At 27.3% G+C, this 24,063-nt stretch overlaps 1 protein-coding gene across 4 annotated transcripts in view; it reads right to left on the bottom strand.

Annotated features, from left to right (window-relative positions):
- Positions 1–24,063, bottom strand: part of LOC100210587 (cilia- and flagella-associated protein 251) — an 81,024-nt gene that overhangs the window by 8,373 nt on the left and 48,588 nt on the right. For all 4 annotated transcript variants that reach the window (XM_065807334.1, XM_065807335.1, XM_065807332.1 and 1 more), the window contains exons 15-25: positions 22,724–22,878; positions 14,986–15,082; positions 14,834–14,904; positions 14,526–14,666; positions 13,695–13,777; positions 12,780–12,843; positions 12,630–12,698; positions 12,453–12,544; positions 11,972–12,100; positions 6,991–7,096; positions 1,372–1,462 (exon numbers count right to left, since the gene is read on the bottom strand). In XM_065807334.1, the coding sequence (XP_065663406.1) occupies positions 1,372–1,462; positions 6,991–7,096; positions 11,972–12,100; positions 12,453–12,544; positions 12,630–12,698; positions 12,780–12,843; positions 13,695–13,777; positions 14,526–14,666; positions 14,834–14,904; positions 14,986–15,082; positions 22,724–22,878 (1,098 nt within the window). The remainder of the gene's footprint in view (positions 1–1,371; positions 1,463–6,990; positions 7,097–11,971; positions 12,101–12,452; positions 12,545–12,629; positions 12,699–12,779; positions 12,844–13,694; positions 13,778–14,525; positions 14,667–14,833; positions 14,905–14,985; positions 15,083–22,723; positions 22,879–24,063) is intronic.

A 24,063-nucleotide genomic window follows, 5' to 3' on the forward strand; every position in this document is an offset into this window, starting at 1 on the left:
GATAAGCAAACACAAAAAGAAAAAAAAAAAAGATATAAATCAAAATTCACCTAAAAATAAAATATTGATGTAAAGTAAATATTAAAAAAAAAAAATTGATGTATTTGCATTTTTAACTGTGTATTATTTTTAACTGTGTATTATTCGTTAATGTGTGTATATATATATATATATATATATATATATATATATATATATATATATATATATATATATATATATATATATATATATATATATATATATATATATATATGTATATATATATATATATATATATATATATATATATATATATATATATATATATATATATATATATATATATATATAATATATATATATATATATATATATATATATATATATATATATATATATATATAATATATATATATATATATATAATATATATATATTTTATAAATATATATATATATATTTTATAAATATATATATATATATATTTTTTATAAATATATATATTTTATATATTTGGATAAAAGATGAATATCTTTTGAAAAGTTGGATTTAAAGATTCATTAGGCAAGTAAAGAACTTTGTAAAGCCTGTGATACTTCTGCCAATAGGCACAAAAGCCATTTAACAAATTTTACCGTTTTACTTCGCTACCTTCAAATACAAGTCATGCGCTACCACCTCTTAATACTGTTTTTTTTTTGCTACAACGAAATATTGTTGGAAAAAGATCTTTAAAAATAATTTAAAAAATAAGTCTGCATTTACAACTTTGCTTAACACTCTTGTCAATAAGAAAGATAGTGAATTCCTGAAAAGTGTTTTTAATTGTGGTCGTTTTTACCTTAATGGCAAATCAAAATGTATGATGAAAACAGTGAATATGCAACTGAAGCATAATGAACAAGTCTAGTAACAAAAGAAAACCATGTTGTGAAAACCCTACAGAGACCAATTAAGACTGTTCACTTATAACCAGTCCTTATAAATCAATATTACCATCGCTTGGAAATGCAATAAAATGAGAAGCACGTGTTCAGACAAAAAAAAAAAAAGAGGAAACTTTAAAGCACAAAATGTAGAGACCAGATTAAAAGAAAATGATACAAAAAAAATGATTGGATATACATCATACATCAAAACATCATACATCAAAATACATCAATAAGATGTATTGATAATTTCTGTTGTTAAAAAAGTATTAGCAAGTGCTTTTGAAAATATAGTTTTAAGTTATTGTTGTTTTTCTCAGTTTAAAGTTGCTGTAAAAACTTGGCATAAAAAATGAGAAAATTTATAATTATAGTTATAAAACAAAAACAAAAATATCTAAAATTCTATCTTTATTAACTCTATCCTACCTAACTACAACGAAAAAGTAACTCAACTCACATTTTGTAAAATCTTCCAGATCAAGAGAATCCATGCATTTGCCAGTATCAACATATTCGCTGAACTTAACTTCGTTAATCATGTTTTCTATCTTTTTGTTGTTTTAAAAAAAAAGATTATATAAAAAATTAAATATAAGATATATATAAGAAGATATAAGAATATTTAAAATATGTAACAGAATATATAATATATATATAAGAATATATAAGATATATATATAAGAATATAAAAAAATGTATAAGATTTATTTAAGAATATAAGATATAGAAAAAATACTGTCATTTAAAATCTACTTTTGTAATTAAAAATATTTTTACATAGCCCTAATAAAAATTGTAAAAAATAAGAAAAAATTGTGCAAATCAAATTAGGAAGACACGAAGTCATGAAAAACAAGCAATTTTATAAGATTTATGTTGAATATACTATATTTAACTGATTCAAAAAAATCAAGTTTTGCTTATAAGTTTATTAAACAGTGAAACATGTATTTAAAGGGTTTTTATTTTTTTAATTAACTGTGTATAGTTTCTAAGAGAGTTTTTAAACATTGATTTAAATAAAAGATAAATTTAGTATCAATAATATCTAGATTTTTTAATTAAATAAGTTTTTTTTAAATAAAGAAAGAAACATGACCAAGAGATGTAAAATTTGGTGTTAAATTTACACAAATATTTATAGGAAACATTTTTTAACAAAAAAAAATTTTTAATTTTCTCTGAAACCTTTAAAATGCACCAGTTTGTATTAATTTTTATAAAATTACTGTAAACCGATTTTCAAAAACTTTTATGGCAAAAAAATTTACATAGAAAAACCTAATACAATTGGGGGGAGGGGGGGGGGAGAGTCACACAAAATTTTCACACAAGACTATAAGGTTTTTTCATGTTTTGTGTAATTTGTAAAAAAATGCTTTATATTGTATTTGTAGAACATTTATATGCTATATTTATACATTTTTCAATTTTATTTATTTATTTTTTTATGCTATTCACCTCTCCAAGGCTGAGAGGGCCACTACAGATAGTACTTTATTGTAGTTACAACCCTCTCTCAACTCTTTAACTCCTTTAACATGAACCTTGAAAAACAAGGTTACTGCATGAAGAAACAAGTTAAGCGCGGTACTACCAGGGGTGTTGTGAGGATTGAACTTGGAACCTCTTGCTTGAAGCAAGGGCTCACCAACAACTGCAACATAGCAACATGCAACATAGCAATTTAAATATGCTATGCTAAAAAAACATTGCATACAAAATAATCTAAATATATCAAAATGAAAATAACTTGAGTTGAATTCATCAAACATCTGATTTGATCAAGGAGATTTGCAAATAAACCAAAAAGTTTGCGCCAAATGTTTGTAAAAAATTAAGACATATTCTGAAAAAACATGTAAAATGCTATTAAGAAAAAGTGCATCTGAATTAGAATTATTCTACAATTGAAAAAATAAAAGTTCTGAAATTAAAAATTTAACTTTACATACAAGAAATTGTGCCAAAGTATAAAGTAGGACAGGTTAAATAGAACAGTTTTCAAAAAAGATGGGAAGACATCAACACTTAAGTCGCTTAAAATAGTGGTTGGGAACTAATGGCTAACGTGAGGCAAAATTTATAAATAAGCAATTTTGGTGTTTAAAATTACCCTATATTAGATTTTAAATTATACTAAAGTAACATAAAACATCAAATTTAAATAAAAATGTTGTTTTAGTTAAAACTTATTTTTAGTTTAAAAATTATAATTTTAGTTGTTTGTTAAAAGTTACAGTTGTTAGTTGCTGCAATAAACAGCATGAATACCTTAATAATAATGATAAAAAAGCAAAAGTAGAAATAAATGAACTAAAAACTTATTGAATTAAAAATTTAATAATGAAAAAGAAATTAAAAAAATAATAAAAGATAAATAAATTTTATACATATAATAAATAAAAAAGTGAAAATAATAAACAAAATAAAATAGAAAAGCAAATAAATTTAAATAAACTGGTAATAATAGAAATAAATGAATCATAAATACATTTTAAGAATGAATACTAGTCAGATATTGTCATGAAATTATTTATAGTTATAAGTAACACAGGTAAAAAATTACTAAGGTCAGTGATTCAAATGAACAAGAACTAAGACCTATTACATAGCGTGCAAAAATTAGTTCATTACGTTAATCAAGAACCAAATTTTTACAGAAACTTTTATTTCCTTTAATCTAACAAAGAACGTAGTTAATTGTATAATATAATTATACAATAGTAATAAGATTACAAAAAGTTTTACAAATTTTACATCACTAAATGAAATAGTATTTAAAGAAAATCAAATACACTGTCAATTAAAGTGTCCCAAAAATAAAAGTTTTTTACAAAATTAAAAGGTTTGAAACATATCCTGGTTAAATACATTAAATAAATAATATATGCTGAATTTTAGGTCTCTAAAAATTTTGGGTGATTTGGTTGTAGATTTACAAATTTCTCAAAAATGACTTTTAAATAATAAAACAAAATTTGAAGAAAAATAGTCTGTTAATTTCAAAATATTTTCCTTTTAGTTACATTTAAAAAAAACTTTTAATATAAAATATTTTGGCAAAGAAGTTATGCGGTTCAGATTACTCTTTTTCATTTATTTTTTCTATTTTCTTTAGCAACCACCATGATGTTTTATTTTTTAATTTCAAGGCGACTGTCTGCAAGAAAATCTTAAACAAGACAAATATTTCTTTCAAAGCAGTCATTTATGCACTATATACTTGACAGAAAATCTTTGAAAAGCTTGAAACTGGGACGAAGATCTATAAATTTTCCGTCAGGAATCCAAAACAGTATATCTTGCATTTTAAGATTGAGTATGAAAAAAAGATACCAGTTATTTTTCCCAACAAACTCATGCAAGTGTTCTTGTAAATAATTATGTCATCACTGATTACAGGTTTATTCATTTCAGAGTAAAATATAATCTCTGGGTAAGGATACTTGATAAATTCCTGTATCATTGAGAGTTTCTCATCATTAGTTATGTCTGGATATGCAAGTGCTACAACATCTTCATGCAGATACCATGTATGTATTGAAAGAGAATTTTAAAGACATTGTCCATATATTTCATCTTCTTCCTCTATGTTTTAGACTACTTAAATAGCTTTAAGATCATTAGATGGTGCCTGTGTTATAAAGGATGACTTCAGAAACCAAGGAATATAAAATATTGCAACATGAAGTGCAATATTTTATATTCAATGGAGAAAAGACATGATTTCATGTCTCTTCTCCATTGTCATCGACTTCAGTTTATGTGAGTTAGTTGAAGCACCAATAAATCTATCTCATTTACCATAAATCTAGCTTCATGACAAGAAGGGTTTTGATGAAGAAAGAAGTTTGGTACTTCATTACCCAGATATAAAGAACCTAGTTTGCACATTCTTATGTAATCTGTTCTGACCTTGCAAAAAGTATTTTGGGTGATGGCGTTGCTTAGGTATACTTTAGTTTCTGTGAAATCTGATGCATGTAAAAACTGTTTTTAAAAATCTTGTAATTAAATCTGTCTTATGAGTAAATATCTTCATTTGTTTACTTTAAAATTTTTAGGCTAATTTTTTGTAAAATTTGCAAACAGCTGTTTTTCTAGTGCCTTGGTCTTCCCTAAAAGTGCTTGTATAAAGTAATAAATGTGTGCTTCCCAACAACATACCTACTAATAAGTTAAATTCCTTTATTATGTACACCACTGTTGGATGCAGTTGTGTCTGCGCAAACAGCAAACTATTAATATATATAATAATATTATTTTATACATATCAAAAATTTGCATAATATTATTTAAATACCAAAATTTTCCAGTACATTTTTTATTTGTTTTGCCTGATCTTTGCCTTTCGATGAACTTGCCTGGAAGACTCCTAACAGAATATCACTACTATCAACCTAGGAACTGTCACGCTTATTGGAATCCTGTCCATTATAACAGTAATATTATTTTTAAGGGTCCCATTCATTATACAACCTACTATCAAAGTGTTGGACAAGTTTGTCCAACACTTTGATATTTTATTTCTACATTATTTCTGATTTATTCCCCTTTGTTATGGATCCTCTGAAATTCTTTTTCAATGGGTTCTTGATTTTGACAATGTTATCTGAATTTCCGAATACCTGAAGACAGAATTTCCCCCTCACATCAAGAGATTGCACTTGTAGCTTTAGGTTGCACTTTACTTGTAGCTTCTATTAAACTTTATCCTGATATTGACAGTTGGAGTACATCAGCGCCTTTTTTTTTCTAAGTTAATAATACATGCATTTTTTAATCCTCTTCACTGGATGCATCAAATAATGAATCAGTTTTTTTGTCAAACTCTTTTCTATCTTTAATTCTTTTGTTAAAATATTCTTGGAAAAATTTTATATTAACTTTTTGAAATGTCAAAAAGTTAATATAAAATTTTTATAAAATCTGTTTTAAGAATTAAAAGATTATCTTCAACCTAAAATAAATAAAAAACATAATTTAAACATTTACAACTTTAAATGGTGTTGTGCAGTAAAAAGAAAAAGAAAAAATTTGTTTCTAAAAAATTGATTATTTCTTACATTTTAAGATCTATTTGGTTTCTAAATTATTTGTTGTGGTTTTCAATTTTATTTTTAATGGTCCAACTTTTTGCCAGCAAGTTGACATATAAGTTGATATCCTCCTGTCTGCATGAAGCAACTAATATTAAATTTTGTTGGCTCATACCTTAATTGCTTTGAGCACATTATATGGCAATATCTTCTTTAAATATTACCATTTGTTGGCAACTGTGATTTGGGAAGCTTTAAAATGGACTATTTGAAAAATACAGTGGTCTCCTTGGGTTTTGTACCACATTATTAATCTTTTTTTTTTCTTCACATCTTTAAGTTTTTATTTTTTACAGCTTTTTAATATATATATATATATATATATATATATATATATATATATATATATATATATATATATATATATATATATAAATATTTTGAAGTTTTTTTTGTATTATTGTATTAGTTTTCATTCTGTACATTTACAAATATAATGGTTGTAAAATTTAACAGGTTTCACATATTAAATTTAAAATAATGTTTTATGGCATTCAAAAAAGTAGTCAAGGTGGTGATGTTATATATTCTGTGAGGTAGTAATAGAAATTCATACACTGCTTTTTTATAAATTTAAAATAAGCAAATGAGAGAGAAGTGGAAATAGGACTTTTTTTATGACACCCTGTCAATACTTGTATTGACAGTAGGATGTCCTAAGATGGATTTGTATCTAAAGAACTTGGATTTGTATCTACAGATCTGATCACAACCTTTTTTGAACAAACTAAAATAAAATTGTTTGAAAGAAAAATGCCTTTGCTTATATATAAATGGTCAGATACCAATGTAAAATGTACAATTTCATTATATCAGATAAAAGAAGAAAAAATTGTAAATACTAAAACTACTATTGGCCCTCCAAGTGATTTTATCAAAATTATAAAAGTTTCAAAGCCTACAAATATATTGCCTAAAGGGCAGTACAACATTAATTCTGTCGTAACTATCAGATCATCTATAAAAAAAACTACCTCTTCTTCAGTAGGATAAAATCCTAAAGCACGCATTAAAAAAGGTACTTCAGACAATGAAATCTTTGAAGAGACTTCTCGAGGCACCATTGTATCAATACCTTGTCTAAAAAAGCAAAACATAAAATTTATAAATAAGATACACAGAACCCAAAAATAATAACAGATACACAAGTAGCAACAGATATATAGTATGATTGGAGCAGACACTCTACTGTATAACAATTATATTATGCACCTTATATGCCTAAATTTCAAAACCCATAAAATCAGTTGTAATAAATTGAACTAGCATTTCGGACCCATAAAATACGGGTCTTGGTAAGTCTATTCAAAACCAACCATTTCTATACCTATACCTTACTTCAATATTTTTTAGTAAGTGATAGAAAAACTATACATATTATCTATTAGAGGGGCTTGAAAAAACCAAATTTTTTATAATTCTTTCGGGGTAGAGCAGAAAACTCGTCTCTACACATAAGTAACTTCTGTGCAAAATTTCGTCACTCTAAAACAATGTCTTCTGTTCTGGCAAAGGGACATAAAATTTCAAAAATTTATTAAAATATCCATAATTTATATATTAAAAAATTTTTTTTTTAAACATGACAGTACATTGCGGTAGATTAATGTGCAAAATTTCACACCCCATGAAATATGTTCTGTTCTGGCAAAAAGCCTGAAATTACCCTCAAAATTCATTGTTGTTTTATTATTTTTTTTAAAGTCAATTTTTTAAACGTGATTTTAAAACCAAGTACATATTTCAATTGGAATAAGTGCAGCTGTTTCTTTTCTTTTTTCAATTTCTTTTGTTCTAATATTGTTAAACTTTTGAGAGGAGTAACTTTTTGACTTATATGCAAAAATACAGTACATTAACGTTATAAAATTAAAGTTAAAAAGTTAATTTGTATTTTTTATGATCTTTGCACAAGTCAAAGTTGCTATTTTGTCTTGAAATTTTTTTGGCTTATATCCAAGCATATACGGTAATAACTATTATTTTCCAGATTATCATTATTAATTAACCAATAATAATTTACAACTAATAAATTATTATAAGATATTTCTTCAGGTCGTAAGTAAGAAAAAAACAGCAGTGAGAAACAAAACATGGCAAAATCTTCAAAATTTTCAAAGCAAAGACTGCCCAATTTTCGGATCACCGACAGATTTTGCTAGGATGCTTCCAACAAAAGAAGGTGTTATTAAATGTTTAATATACAAAAGGTGGCGTCTTGGATCTGAAACAACTAGTAATAAGGAATCCACATTTTCTTTCATATCACATTTTGTTTGCGAAAAGCTGCAATTGCTGTATTCTGATGCTTCCATTCCGACAGTTTCAAAGAAATGTGTTATTGATATGATTGATGCATATCACAAATCTTATATCGATATTAAGTCTGTTTATAAAAGAATAGAGAAAAGCATGGCAATTAAAGCACGAGTTAAGAAGTTTAAAGAAGAACCATGCTTTATTTTTTATATAGCAGCTTGTAAGTGTACTACCTTTACGGACTACAACAGCCCAGAAGAATCCAAGGTCTCCTTTAAAGAACAAACATTTCTTGCTAATCAGAGAACAAAGTGCTTAATGGGCATTGGATCGCTCGATTTGCAAGAAACTAAAAAGCTCCGAGCATGTGCTAAAAGGAGGACAAAACAATTCCTTCATAGTTCGAAATCTACTGCATTTTGCTTATCACAGCCTAATGGTGATAAGCCTTCATCATAATCAAGTGATGATGATGAAGGCTTGACAATGTTTTGTCACGACAACATGACAAAACATTGTCAACAGAATAAGAGAAAGATAAATACTACCAAACAGAAATTATAGAGGAGCACTATTCCTTGGTGAAAGAACCAGGATCTAGCTATGTTGGCCATGTTACACCAGCATCAGGAACAAGAACAACCATTGCTGAAAGTATTTACAATTACATCACAGCAGAAGTGAGTGAAGGTTTAAACAGTGTTCTTGTTATAGTGTGTAATGAAACGGTTTTAAATACTGGAGTTCATTATGGGGTACTGCATCATCTTGAACTGAAGATTGGGAGATCAGTGTGATGGGTTGTTTGTCAACTGCATTTCAACAGATTGCCTCTTCGCCACTTGTTTGAATCCCTTGATGGTCCTACCTCTGGACCTACTTCCTACACTAATTGCATAGGAAAATCTTTAAAGGCATGTGAGCTGCTTCCAGTGGTAATATTTGAGCCATTCAACTGCACCTTGCTATCAGTTAAATATGCCAAATTTGAGTAAAGACCAGAGGTATTTCAGGGATATTGCCCTCGCCATTAGATCAGGCATATGTCCTCCAGGTCTTGCTAAGTGAGATCCAGGCCCCCTAAATATATCATGCTGGTTGACAACAGCCAACAGAATACTAAGATTCCATGTTTCAACCGCAGAACCATCAAATAACTTACGTACCATAGTAGAGTTCGTTCTCAGAGTGTATGCACCTTCTTGATTTCGCATCAAAATCTATCATTCAATTAGGGATGGAGTGTGGCATCTTTACAACTTAATTCAATTATCCAGATACTTGGATCAGGTTAACTGCAACGCCATTGACCCAGTAATTTTTCGGAATGCTTACTTTGCGTCTTCAGAAAACATTCTGCTTGCAATGCTTACTGATAAGAGAACACATATTAGAACCCTCGGTGTACAAAGTGTGATAAAAGCACAAGTATCCATTGAGATGGTTGAAAATGTTGGGACAAGAAAAATATATATTCTGAAAATAAACTTTAAACTGAATGACTACATTCAACTAATCAACTGGTCGTCCAACAAAGTTACTCCACCACCAGTACTAAATTATGTCACTACAGAAGATTTGAAAGAAATGTTAAAAGAACCAATACCGATTGACTGAACTTTTACAAAGTTCACATGCCACACACAAAACACAGAAAGAACAGTAAAATTGATTACTGAGGCTTCAAAGAAAGTGAAATGGAACAGATTTATTTGCTCCACTCTAAAATCGAGAAAGGCCATGCCTGAATTTAAGTACAAGAGACAGTACAAAACCTAAAGACCTGACAAAACTCTTAATTTTATATACTTATTTTTTAAATTCTTATAATAGTATGCTATTATACAATTTATATGTAAGTGTATAACAGTTCAAGCTTATGTTTTATAAATTTTAGTTAAATAATGAAAAAACAGCAAATTTGTTGATTTTGGTGTAATTTCAGGCTCTTTGCCAGAACAGAAAAAAACTACGAGGGGCGCCAAAATTAGTACAGTAACTAATTACCGCAAAGTGCTGTGACGCCTAAAAAATATTTCTAAAACTATATAAAAAAATTGATATTTTACTAAATTTTTGAAATTTCATGTCCCTTGCCAAATTGAAAGACATTGTACTAGGGTGTTGAAGTTTTGCACAGAGGTCACTTATTTATAGAGACAAGTATTCCGCTCTACCCCAAAAGCATCAGTAAAAATTTTTGTTTTTCGAGCCCCTCTATTGTCTACCATAAAGATATGAATAAAAAAATAATTTATAACATAACTTTAAAAAATTTTAAATGCTTTGGTAGTCGTTGCACAAATAACCACTATTTAGTGGTAGAAAATAAAATTCTTTCAAATCTTTGTTTTGAATTAAGAATTAATGTTCAATACTTTATAACTTCTTATTGTAAAATTGTAAATATACTTTAAATCAAAGTTAAGGAGATTTTGCTGCAATGTCATTTTTAAATAAAAGTAAAACATTATAAATGTAAAAATATCTATTAAACTTCAAAAATGTTTTATTTTTTATTTTTAAAAATTAAAAAAGATTTGGAAAAAAAAAAAAAAAAAGGGAAGAGCAAGGATTTTAAGCAGTTCACTTCAGAATGCTGCAACTTCGACCACTTCAACCACTTCGGCCACTGAGAGGTATGGTTCAATAAAAGAATTAAAACTATTTAATAAACAAAAGACTTTTTAAAATGGAAAATAAATGCTGTAAATCAGGATTAAGAAATGTTGCCGCAATTCAATTTTAAAGTAAAAATAAAACTGTAAAACCTTGATATATGTTTTAACATTACATAATTTACAGTTTACATAAGTTAGATATTTGCATACACTTTGGTTCATGTTTTCTGATACAAAAAGTGTTATCAACTATTTATAAAAAATTATCAACTATTTGAGCCAATTATCAAAATCTATTGTCTCTAAAGCATAGATTTTGTTTTTTGAATCATTATAATTTATCAAAAATTATGTTATTAAAAGTTATGTAACAACTAATGTGTGTCTCTATTCGCAAACATTCTAAAATCTGTATTTTCGTTTTTTCTTCTAAAATCTATATTTTCTCTTCGCTATTGATGCTAGTTTTGCAGTAATAGTGTATCAGCCCTCGTTTTATAAGTAAGAGGTTTGAAGTTTAAATCTTTCAATGTTTTTGTTAGTACCATGGTCAACTTATTTTTCTGCTTAAAATTTGTTTTTTAGAGTGGTCAGAATATACAGAATTAAAAAAAATAACAACTCGACTAGAGTAACACCCTTGACATTTTGTTTTGAAATAAAAAAGAAATAATGCAATACTATAATGAAATATTTTTTAAATTTGGTTACCAGTAATACAAAGTAGTAAAAAATATAATTATAGTGGAAAAGTTACTTCTTTTTAATCTATTTTAAGCCAGATAATTTTCTTAACATTTATTTACATAGCTTGTGATTGAAACAACGAAAAGTTTTTATTTTTAAGTTACCAGGATTGCATCCTACCACACAGCACTAAAAAAGGTATAAGATGATTTAGATCTTTTAATAAGGTAACAGCATGGCATCCTGCCCAATTTAATTTCACTTTATACATATTTACAAACCATGCCATATAATATTAATCATATATATATTTACAAACCATGCCATATAATATTAATCATATATATACTAATAAATCATGTCATATAATATTAATGATGAAACTTACGATCTTATCTGACAAAAGTAAAAGTAGTCTTCCAACTCAGAAAACAAAGGTCCATGTTGTCCTCCTTCAAGTAAAGAGTAAAAAGGAGTCAATCCATTGCCACCCAAACATGAAGCAGCTTCTAAAGCACTGTTTAAATTTTGAAAAATATAACTTAATAAACCTATTTATAAATTATTTAAAAATTTAAATAAAGCGACTCAAACTTCACAATGAGATTAGTTAATTTAAACTCCTCTGAGATTAGCCAATTTAAAAATATATAGTGGGATAAATATTATATATAGTGGGATAAATAAACACAAAACTTTATTTCAATGATTTTTCTAATCAAACTTCTTTGAAAATGGAAATATATATAGTGGGATAAATAAACACAAAACTTTATTTCAATGATTTTTCTAATCAAACTTCTTTGAAAATGAAAATACTCATCAAATAAGTAAACTAAAATTATTGAATCTCTGCAATAAAATACAACCTGTAATCAATAACCCACATCAGCACATTGGGATCCGATCCTCCACAAGTAAACAAATATTTACCATCAAAAGAGCATGCAACATCATGTGCCTAAACTCAAACTTATTAATTATAACATTAATAAAACATTTGAAATATTCAAATTCTCCTACTGTAAGTCTTATAACGTAATTACCTGTTTGTGTGCAATCAATGCCATTGACTTATATGGATTACCATCAAATGGTAAAATTGTAAGACCAACCTGAATAAAAAAAAAGTAAATAAATAGTTTGATATTTAGAGAGCAAGAAAACAAAGTTAAACACAGACTTACGATGACTACCTTATCACTTGTTATATAAGCCATGTATCGATGCGGACCTTGGGTATCTGGTAGAATCACCATTCTAAAATAAATCTTAAACTTTAGCACAATTTGATGTGCTTAAATAAAGCCCCACAAATGAACAAACTTTTTACTATATTAACCTTAGGCTATAATAATATAATATATATATATATATATATATATATATATATATATATATATATATATATATATATTATATTATTCTTAATAAAAGATTTAGCTATTTCACATTAAAAAAACATTAAATTAAGTTTAATTGTTATTTATTTGTATTTGTATTTATTTATACATGAAATTAATTTGTACTTCTAATAGATGATAATAATCAAATGTGACCATGCAACAGAAAACCACATATAGGGGATAAAAAAAGAAACCACATAAGAGATCAAGTAATATACAACGCAAAATCAAGCTATATGAAATAAACAAAATGAGTTGTTGATATAAAATAAAAAAAAATGAGTTGATATAAATCTCAGGCATTGGAAATTATGGTTTTTTAAAATTATAATATAAAAGAGTAAAATTTTCACAAAAATTCAGTTTTTGTTTTACACGTTTGTGTAAATAATATAATACAACATATTGCATAAATAGTATAAATATTTGTATGCTTGATACATATGTTGAAATATCATCTAGAATAAGCATAATACAATCAGTTTTTTTCAGATAATACTACAAATGTAATAAAGTTTATAAAAATTTATTAAAATAACGCTACTTTCAAACAAAACTTGAGACCAAAAATGTCAAACATACACCTAACATTCTTTCAACAATATTGTCTAGAAATCTTGATTCTGTGGTGAAAAAATTTTTCTGGTGCAGGGTCACACACATTCACACACATATATATATATATATAGATATAACAGTTTTAACTTTTTAACTTGAGATCCATATGCTGGACTTAAAGTCGTTTGTCGACACATTTTTGTTGTTGAGTTGAACAACTTTATTTTGAACTAAAAAAATTGGCCAATAACTAATAAAAGAAATCAATTCATAAAAACACAATAAATAAATAATATAATAATGAAATTAAATATTTTTTGAATTACATCTGTATATGCTACTTGATGTTAAATGTAAATAAAAAAATGATATTATGGAAACCATTTTAAACTATACAAGAGTAAACATATATGTTTATATATATACATATATATATACATATATACACACACACAAATATATATATATATATACATATATAAATATATATATATATATATATATAAATATATATATATATATATACATAAATATATATATATATATATAAATGTATATATAAATATATATATAAATGTATATATAAATATATACATAAATGTATATATAAATACATATATGTATATATATATATACATATATATATAAATATATGTATATATAAATGTATATATAAATATATATATATATAAATGTATATATAAATATATATATATAAATGTGTATATAAATATATATATGTATATATATATATGCATATATATACATATATATATATATATATATATATATATATATATATATATATATATATATATATATATATATATATATATATATATATATATATATATATATATATATATATATATACAGCCCTTGAAGTGGGGCGGGATGCAATCCTGTCACCTTTTTGTATATATATATATAATTAAATTAGATATAATTATATTAAAAAGTAAATTTAATAATTTTTACAGCATCGTTTGCAACAATAAAAAAGTTTTCTTTGACAATTGGAGGATAAGGAATAAAACAAAGAGGTACTGCTTCTTGTTCAATTCGATCAGATACCAAAACTTTTAAACTGTCAAATGAATTGATCAAATCATACTCAACCTGAATAAAAAAAAAAAAGCATATGTTTATTAGTTGTAGACATTAATCAAATGAATTAAAAGCTATATTTATCCACTGCATTTCATGTAAAATGTTATTTATATGAAATAGATTTATTTCTAATAATAAAATTTTTCTTGTGAAAAAAAAATATAGAAGAGATTCACCAGCATTCGATCCAGACTAAGTGAAAATAATCTAGCCATATCTTCATCCAATGCAGGCATGAACATTAAATCTGAAATAAACATAGATAAACATAAAAAATTAAATTTAAAACCAAATATAAGTAAAAACATAAATTTCAAAAATGCCAAACCCATCACTTCTTTATAGTGTGCTCTACTTTTTCCCAAATAAAACCATAAAGAATTTTGTTGATTCCATTGAAATACAATAACACACTTATCTGAAGTCTATAATACAACAGAATAAAGCATTAATATTGAAACTTTTACACAAAAACATGTACTTATCCATATATATATATATATATATATATATATATATATATATATATATATATATATATATATATATATATATATATATATATATATATATATATATATATATATTTATATATATATATATATTTATATATATATATATATATTTATATATATATATATATTTATATATATATGTATATATATGTATATATATATATATATATATATATTTATATATATATATATTTATATATATATATATATTTATATATATATATATATATTTATATATATATGTATATATATGTATATATGTATATATATATATATATATATATATATATATATATATATATATATATATATATATATATATATATATATATATATATATATATATATATATATATATATATATATATAACTCTCTATATGGAGAAAATTTATATATTAAAATATATAATAATTAAATATATATATATAAATCAGTCTTCTCCATTTGAATTTTAATGCCAGCGCACATAAAAGCGCTGGCTGGAGAGTTATTTTTTAAGTTGACCTGCACGATTTAAAAGATTAACTTTTTTCTACTATTTAAATTAAAATAAAAATAGCAAAAAGAATGCTTTGAATAAATACTAGATCAAATATATTTAAAAAAACCAGTAAAAAAAAAGCCATTATTTTGGTATTAGTAGACACCAATCATATTAAGATACACGAATTACTTAAAATCTTTTAAAGCGGTATAGAAATAATACTTTGAGGATTCTAAGAAGATTTAGAGTTAAAAGAAAAGGCATTAAAACATACAATAAAGTGAAAAATCATAAAACTCTGTAAACCTTAAAACCTAACAACTAAATGTGCAACATCTGCATTTATGAAAAAATTAAAATCTTTTATCATAATGGAAAAAATACGCTTAATTAAAATACTATCCACTTATATAAAATTGATGATACCAGAGAGAAAAAAAAAGTCATTTTTTCATTACAACAAAATTTGTTTACGTTTTTAATTTGCATTCATTACGTTTTTGATTTGCATTGCTTCATGTCCTGCTGCCTTGTAGGATACGCCTTTTTAGGCTAAGGCTAGGAGATGCCAACTCCGACTTAAAACACCGCCTGCCTTGGAACTCTTGGTTGAGAAAAGGCTAGAGATAATGTCTCGATAAAAATACTCATTTGGAGCCCTTTGTTACCGCTTAGGGTTTATTAGTAGTAATGAGGCAGTTGCTTGGGCTATTAAACAGTGTTCTGAGTACTATGTATGCTTTGAGTCAAGTTCTTCAATCTAATTTAAAAATGCATAAAGTCTCAAAAACTATAAAACACAAAAAACCAGCATCATCACCAAGTTCTCTAAACCAATCATTCACTAATATTCGTGGTCTTTGAAGAAACTTTTCTTCTGTTGAGTCTTATCTCTTGCAAAGTTCACCAGACCTACTTGCTCTTCGTGAGACAAATTTGAGTTCAGCTGTCTCATCTTGTGATCTTAGTGTTGATGGTTATCTTCCTTTAATTCATAAAGACTCCAATAGTTACATGCCTGGCCTGGGCTTTTACATTCGTAAGAATTCACCCATATGTCGTGAAACAAGGTTTGAATCCGCAGACTATACTTTCATGTGCTTTTGTTTAGCACCACTTCACTCTATTGCCTTTCACTTTGTTCTATATCGCTCTCCTTCATCTCAATTCTGCACTCTTTTTGATGTTATTTCTGATCATATTGACCAAGCCCTCTCTCTTTATCCATCAGCTAATAAGTTGTTGTCGGTGACTTTAATGCACACCACTCTGAATGGCTTGGCTCTAGTGTCAGTGATTCCGCAGGCATTAAAGCCCACAACTTTTGCCTTTCTCAATCCCTAACTCAAATAGTCAACTTTCCAACTTGCTTTCCTGACAACCCGAATAATTACCCTTCTCTACTCAACTTGTGACTTGTTTCTGATCCTAGTCAGTGCTCAGTTTCTCCACATTCACCCTTAGGTGCTTCTGATCACAGTTTGATCTCTTTAAAACTGATATCTCATTCTTCTTCATCATCTGAATCCCCCTATTATCATACCTCTTACAACTACAGTAAAGCTCACTGGGATTCTTTCCGTGATTTTCTTCGTGATGGCCCTTGTTTTGAAATCTTTTGTCTTCCTGTCGACAAATGTGCTTCTTACATAACTTCATGGATTCAGGCTGGCATTCAATCTTTTGTTTCCTCTCGACGATTCCAGGTCAAGCATCACTCTCCTCCATGGTTTTCCTCATACTGTGCTGCTGCGATTGCCAATAGAAACTGTTACTTCCATATTTATCAACAAAACAATTCTCCAGAAAACAGACGTTTGTTTATTACTGCCAGAAACAATTGTAAAAAGGTTTTGTCTCACGCCAAAACCCGCTATTCTCAGGTCATGAAATCTTGTATCTCATCTCAAAAATTAGGCTCTCGTGACTTCTGGAGAATCTTTAATAGTATCAATAATAAGGGTAAATCTTTAATTCCACCTCTCTTGTATGGTTCAGACTTTGTCACCTCAAATAAAGACAAAGCTGAATTGTTTGCTAAAAACTGTCATCAATATTATCTCTTGATTCCACTAGTTGTGTTCTACCTGATATTGCCAACAAACAGATTGTTCTATTGCTTGACATTCGTATCACTCCAGCTTCTGTATCTAAAGTGATTTCCTGCCTAGACTCTTCTACAGCTAGTGGGCCGGACAACATACCTGTTATTGTCTTGCAGAAGTGTTCCCTGGAGCTGTTGTCTATACTCTCAAAACTATTCAACAAGTGCTTATTAGAGTCTTGTTTTCCAGCCTGCTGGAAAGCTGCATCTGTTATCCCTATCTTCAAAAATTCTGGAGAGCGATCTGATTTGTCTAGCTACCGTCCCATTAGTCCTTTTCCTATCATAAGCAAGGTTTTTGAGTTTTTAATTAACAAACACTTAATTTCTTATCTTGAATCTAATAACTTACTTTCTGACCATCAATATGGATTTCGATCTTCTCGTTCTACAGCTGATTTGCCAACAGTAATAACAGATAGATTTTATCGTGCATTAGATAAAGGTGGAGAGGTTAAGGCCATCGTTTTTAACATTTCAAAAGCTTTTGATAAAATTTGGCATGCTGGTCTTCTCCATAAGCTTTCTTCTTATGGTGTATCCAGCAATATCTTTAAGATTATTGAATCCTTCCTTTCCAATCGTAGTATAAAAGTTGTCCTTGATGGACAGCACTCTTCTTCTTATTCTGTAACTTCAAGGTTCTATCCTTGGCCCTATACTCTTTTTAATTTACATTAACGATCTTCCAGATATTCTCACATCTAAGGTAGCAATGTTTGCTGATGATACTACCATTTATTCTTGTCGTGATAAGAAACCAACACTCTCTGATTGCTTGGAGGGGGGTATTTGAGCTTGAAAAGGATCTCACTTCTGCTACAGCATGGGGCTCACAGTGGCTGGTAAACTTTAATTCAGATAACACTCAACTTTTTCAGCCAATCGTTATCGCAATAATTTAGATCTTCCTATATTTATGAATGGTGATGTACTTGATGAGTTATCTACTCTTCATCTTCTAGGATTAACTCTTGCTTCCAATCTTTCTTAGAAACCATACATCAAATCTGTTGCAAAACTAGCATCTGCTAAGGTTGCATCTCTTTATCGAACTCATCACTTTCTTACTTCAAATTCTATTCTCTATCTCTATAAATCTCAAATCCGGCCTTGTATGGAATACTGTTGCCATATCTGGGGCAGATCTTCTAATGATGCCTTTTTTAGTCTTTCTATTTTAGTCAAGGTGCAAAAATGTATTGTAAACATAGTTGGACCTGCTCTTGCAGCCAACCTTCAACCATTATCACATCGCTGTGATGTTGTTTCTCTTTCTTTTTTCTACAAATACTATAATGGGCACTGCTTTAAAGTGCTAGTGTCTCTTGTGCCATCTACTAAAATTCATTCTCGTATTATTCGTCATTCAATTAAGTCTCATCATTTTTCTGTGACTGTTCCTGAATATTCCAAAAACTCTTATTTGTCTAGTCTTTTTCCTCGAACATCAGTCCTTTGGAATTCGCTTCCTTCATCTTGCTTTCTTGATTCATATAATTTGCAATCCTTTAAGTCATCTGTCAATTGTTATCTTGCTCTACAATCTTCATCTTTTCTCTTCCAGTAACGGGTGTTCCAGCCGCCCCTTATATTCTAAAAAAGATCTGTTCATATTCTAAAAACTTTTTATTGGTTCTTACAAGCAATTCGGTTAAATTTTTTCAAAATTTTATCGGATTTAGGGGGAGCATAAGACCCTTGAACACTTACCGAGTCCCTAATAATATAAAAAATAAGTTTTCAAAAGTATGTTATGTTGCTTCTCAAAAGAAGCGAAATTATATAATATTATAAAAAATTTCAAAAATAACAATCATTGTATAAAAAAATAATTATTTTTGGGAATTATTATCAAAAAAATACACTTTTTTCATTTTTAATTATAAAAGGTCTTTTTTCTGCAATAAACTTTAAAATAATAATTTTTGTATAACTTAGCTTTTTATGAGACCCAAGATAAAATACTTTTGAAATTTTTTTTTTTATAATGTTTATATATGAATCGATGTATACAAAAACATTCTAAGTCATAAAAACTATTTTTTCGGGGAACATCTTTAAATATTAGATTTGTTAAAATATATATCAAAATTTGTGATATATATATTTGTTATACATAGTTAAAGTTGTCTGACTTTTTGTTTACATTTGTCAAGGATAATAACAAAAAGCTTGTCTTTTATATATTTATTCATTTTTTGTACAAAAAAATATTAAAAATCAAAGTTCAAACTATTACACATGTTAAATCACACAATGTATAAAAGGACCGATTACAAAGCCTTTGTCAGACACCTCACTGGATATCGTGTTCCTCTTCCCCGCCATTCGTCTCGTTGGTTGTTGGCCAGCTCATGAGTTCATCATAAAAACCACTGAACTCATCCGGAACATATTGCATTAGCTTCCTAATATCCTGCAGTTTCACTCTTTTTATTGGAACATTACCCAATGGGTAGCACACATTTTGCGGAAACTCGACAATGCGATCGACGACTTGAAACATCTTGTAAGTTTGGCCCAACAGCCCATCAATGAGTGGCCTACAGACAATTAAATGGAACGATATAAAACGTGTTGGATTAGTTTTGTCTAAGATGTTTTTATGAAAACATGTTGCATGGTATGCTATGATAGGCCTAAACAAATTATTAAAAGGCTAATTAGGTATCGAAATTGCAATACAAATCTCACATGCAATCAGTTATAACAGTAGTAGCAGGTACAGTTCTTCCTTTGTAGTCAATGTACTCTTTACCTTTCACTCTAGCTTCTTTAACAACATTCCTTTTCCACATAGCCTCATTTTTAACCTTTCTTCCACTGCTAGTACTAGGTTCTTCATACAATATAAGTCTTTTTCATTAAAACAACGAGATGAATTGTAATAATTACAATTCATAACACAATTTAATTATTAAATTGTGTGGGAGAAACCCTGTACGGCGGATTTGACTGGCGTAGTTTCCTTGTGGAAATATAAGTATAGTCTAAACGGTTTTTTTATGAGCATATTTGAGGTGTTTTTTAAAGTATAAGTTGAACGAGGAATTTTTGTAGAGGCAGTTTTTTTAATGAATAAAAAAGATCTGAAATCAAAACATTGTGTTCACTGCGAGAAAACTACATGAATAATAAAATAAGCCCAAATAACCGCAAACTCGTAACCAAAACAAAACAAAAATTGGATTAAAAACATCTGAAAGCTACCAGCAGAATACAGCTGGTTTTCTCAGTGCTGCAAACAAAAACCTTCTAAGTCACTGACCTAGAACCTTTTAGTTTACAGACAATATTTCAGTTCTCTATTTAACGTGTACGGAGAGGTCTGATTTAGAATGTTTTACTATACAATGGTGGAACTGTCTTCAAAGAACAAATTTTCATCAAAAAGTCAAATATTAAAAAAAATGACTTTGAACGTTTTTGTATACATTGATTCATATAATGTATATACCATTTTTGATATCAACATAAACTAATAAGCAAGCTATGAAACTGTATTCTTTCTAAAAACTGTCCTCTGGGGCAGAACTGCATAGACGCACAGGAGACACAACCGCATACTTTTAATATCTATCAAAGTTAGGTAATTACGAATAACAATAATTACAGTCGTCACACTTGAATACGTTCATGTAAAAACTTGAATAGAAATATATTTGTTCAGAGATGTTGGAAATAAGATTTGGTATTTTTTTATTCAACTTTTATAAATAAATTTTTGATTAAAATATAAAGCTAAGAGTATAAATCGATATCTTGTTATATTTATGTATACCTGATGATTATTATATTATTATATATTGTAGGTATATAATTGTGCATTTCTTAATTTTTAAAAAAATGTACCTTTAACAATTTTTGTGAGGGCGGGATTGTGCCTCACAATGGGGACAAAACTGTTTTTTTCACTAAGTGTAATTTTTGTGTAATAACATTTTAAAAAACAAATAAACAATCTAAAGCTTAATAATGTGGTTTTTGAAATAAACTGTTAAAAAGCCACATATTACATATTAAAGTGCAACAATAGAGTAATATTTATAGTCGTTTACAATAGTGCTGAGGAATGCAAGTTAGTAAGAACTTTTCTTTCGTTTAAACTTTTGCAGCATTATAATAGAAAAGATTGGATTAAAGATTGGTTAAAAGATGAAGAAATTTAAAAAGCATTTTCAAAAGTAATGACCTTTTACCGAATGCAATATGAAAATAGTAAACTACCTCAACATGACACTGGATCTCAATAACAATTTATTTCAACCATACTGTAAATGTGATAATGAACTGATAATACTGATAATGAACTGAATACTGATAATGATAATGAACTGATACTGGTATTGGTCATACTGATAATGAACTGAATATGGTCACTATGAATATAACCACCAACCTAAAATAATCAAAACACTCCCTTGCACAGCTGATTTAAGATTGTCTACCACATCATCAAATAGATTTATTTCCTATAAAGCTATTCCATCTTACCAAGAAGCATTAAAAAAATCTGTCTATAATTGTAAACTTAAGTACCAACCTCAGATTAAATTAAATAAAAGCAAAAATTGAAAGCAAAAACCATATGATATAACCTGCCATTCAGTCAGAATGCAGAAACAAAAATAGGAAGTTCCTACTAGCATCAATTGACTTTCATTTTCCACTAATCCATAAACTTTACAAAATATTTAACAGAAATTTAATCAAAGTAAGTTCTATTTATAATGTAAAATCTATATTTATTTCACATAAGCACAAGATTTTACACAGTGATACATCATAACATAAGAACCTGCAACTGCATTACAAAAACCGCACACACGTGTCTACAATTTTAGTATAAAAATATATATAAAAATTTTTATATATATAAATATATATAAAAATTTTTAGAATAAAATATGAAAAGAAAGTAGAACAAAAATTATTTTAAAATAAAAATTAAAACATTACTGAACATGCAAAATATCTTCCATTATGTGAATACACAATTTTCATTATAGATGATTCTGAAACGAAGTTGAATGAGAAAACGTTGTCTTTGTTTTTCTCAACTTCTAGCGTTATGGGGTTGAGCAGTTCTACATTCCCATTTTCAAAACCAACAGCTGCAAAAATAAAATTTAAATCATGCAACAGATAACAAAATTAGCAACAAGCTCAAACACATAGCTAAGACCACAGCATTAGAATTACTAGGGAGAGGGGTCCGAAATAAACTATTCTGGAATATATTTGATTTAAACATTTTTACTTCAAATAGCTTTTTTAAAACTGACAAGTGATAGATCCTGCAGTTAAAATCATTTGCTAGTTTTCAGGGTGACAGTATTTGACAATTGCTTTTTACAATCTACATATAAAATGGTTTTTCCACTTTTTAAAACTAATTTTTCAAGTAAAGTTTGAAGGTAAAGTTGATTTTAGCATTTTTAGTTTAACGTGTTATTATTTTAATTTAATATTTACCTATTTTAAAAAATTTTTTTTTTTCATTACGCAACTATTCTCCTTTACTTACAAAATAATAGAGTTCAACATTCTTCTTTACTATTTATAATATTCTTCTTTAGTGTATTTTTAACAACCTACGTATAAAGTATATATGGTCAAAATTTCAAATTTTGGACTCTATTTCAAACAAGCAACAAGCTGTTTGGTGTTTACTTTTTTATTATTTTTGCTTTCTCTTTTCTAATTTTTTTTGTTTTTTGCACTTTTTATTTTTTTAATTATAAAAAATTTTTTTCAAAATATTTTCCACTTTTAATTGGTTAAACCTAAACAGTTCTCTCTGTTTAATGTTATTTTTGGAAAACTTGTACACGGATTTTTTTACATCTGGCATTTTTGAACTCATTTTTATAATTAAGGAACGATTATTTTTGATGAGTACACTTTTGATGTAACCATCAATGTTTTTAAGTTTATGTAAACACTTAAAGATATTCAATAAAATATATGCTTTTATTTAGAGAACTGCGCATTGCATCCAGTGTAGCTCTATTTTTGAGGGAATACCAACTATAACAGCAAATAAAACATATCATGGATGTTTAATGTAAAACTTACAACTCATTTTTTTTTGTCAACTTGCTTTGTATAAAATGGATTTATCTAGATTATTTTTCTGTATTACTAGCTCAATCTAACTTTTCAATTGAAATCAATAGTTGTAAAGTGGTTTCTATCAACTGGAATCTAAAATCTAGTTCTTCTAATATTTAGAAACTTTAAAATGTAACCTTGTAGAATGTATTTCTGTATATATGTATTTAACTTAAAATTAAACA

The sequence above is a fragment of the Hydra vulgaris genome, chromosome 10, assembly GCF_038396675.1.
Source record: "Hydra vulgaris chromosome 10, alternate assembly HydraT2T_AEP".
NCBI lineage: Eukaryota > Metazoa > Cnidaria > Hydrozoa > Anthoathecata > Hydridae > Hydra > Hydra vulgaris.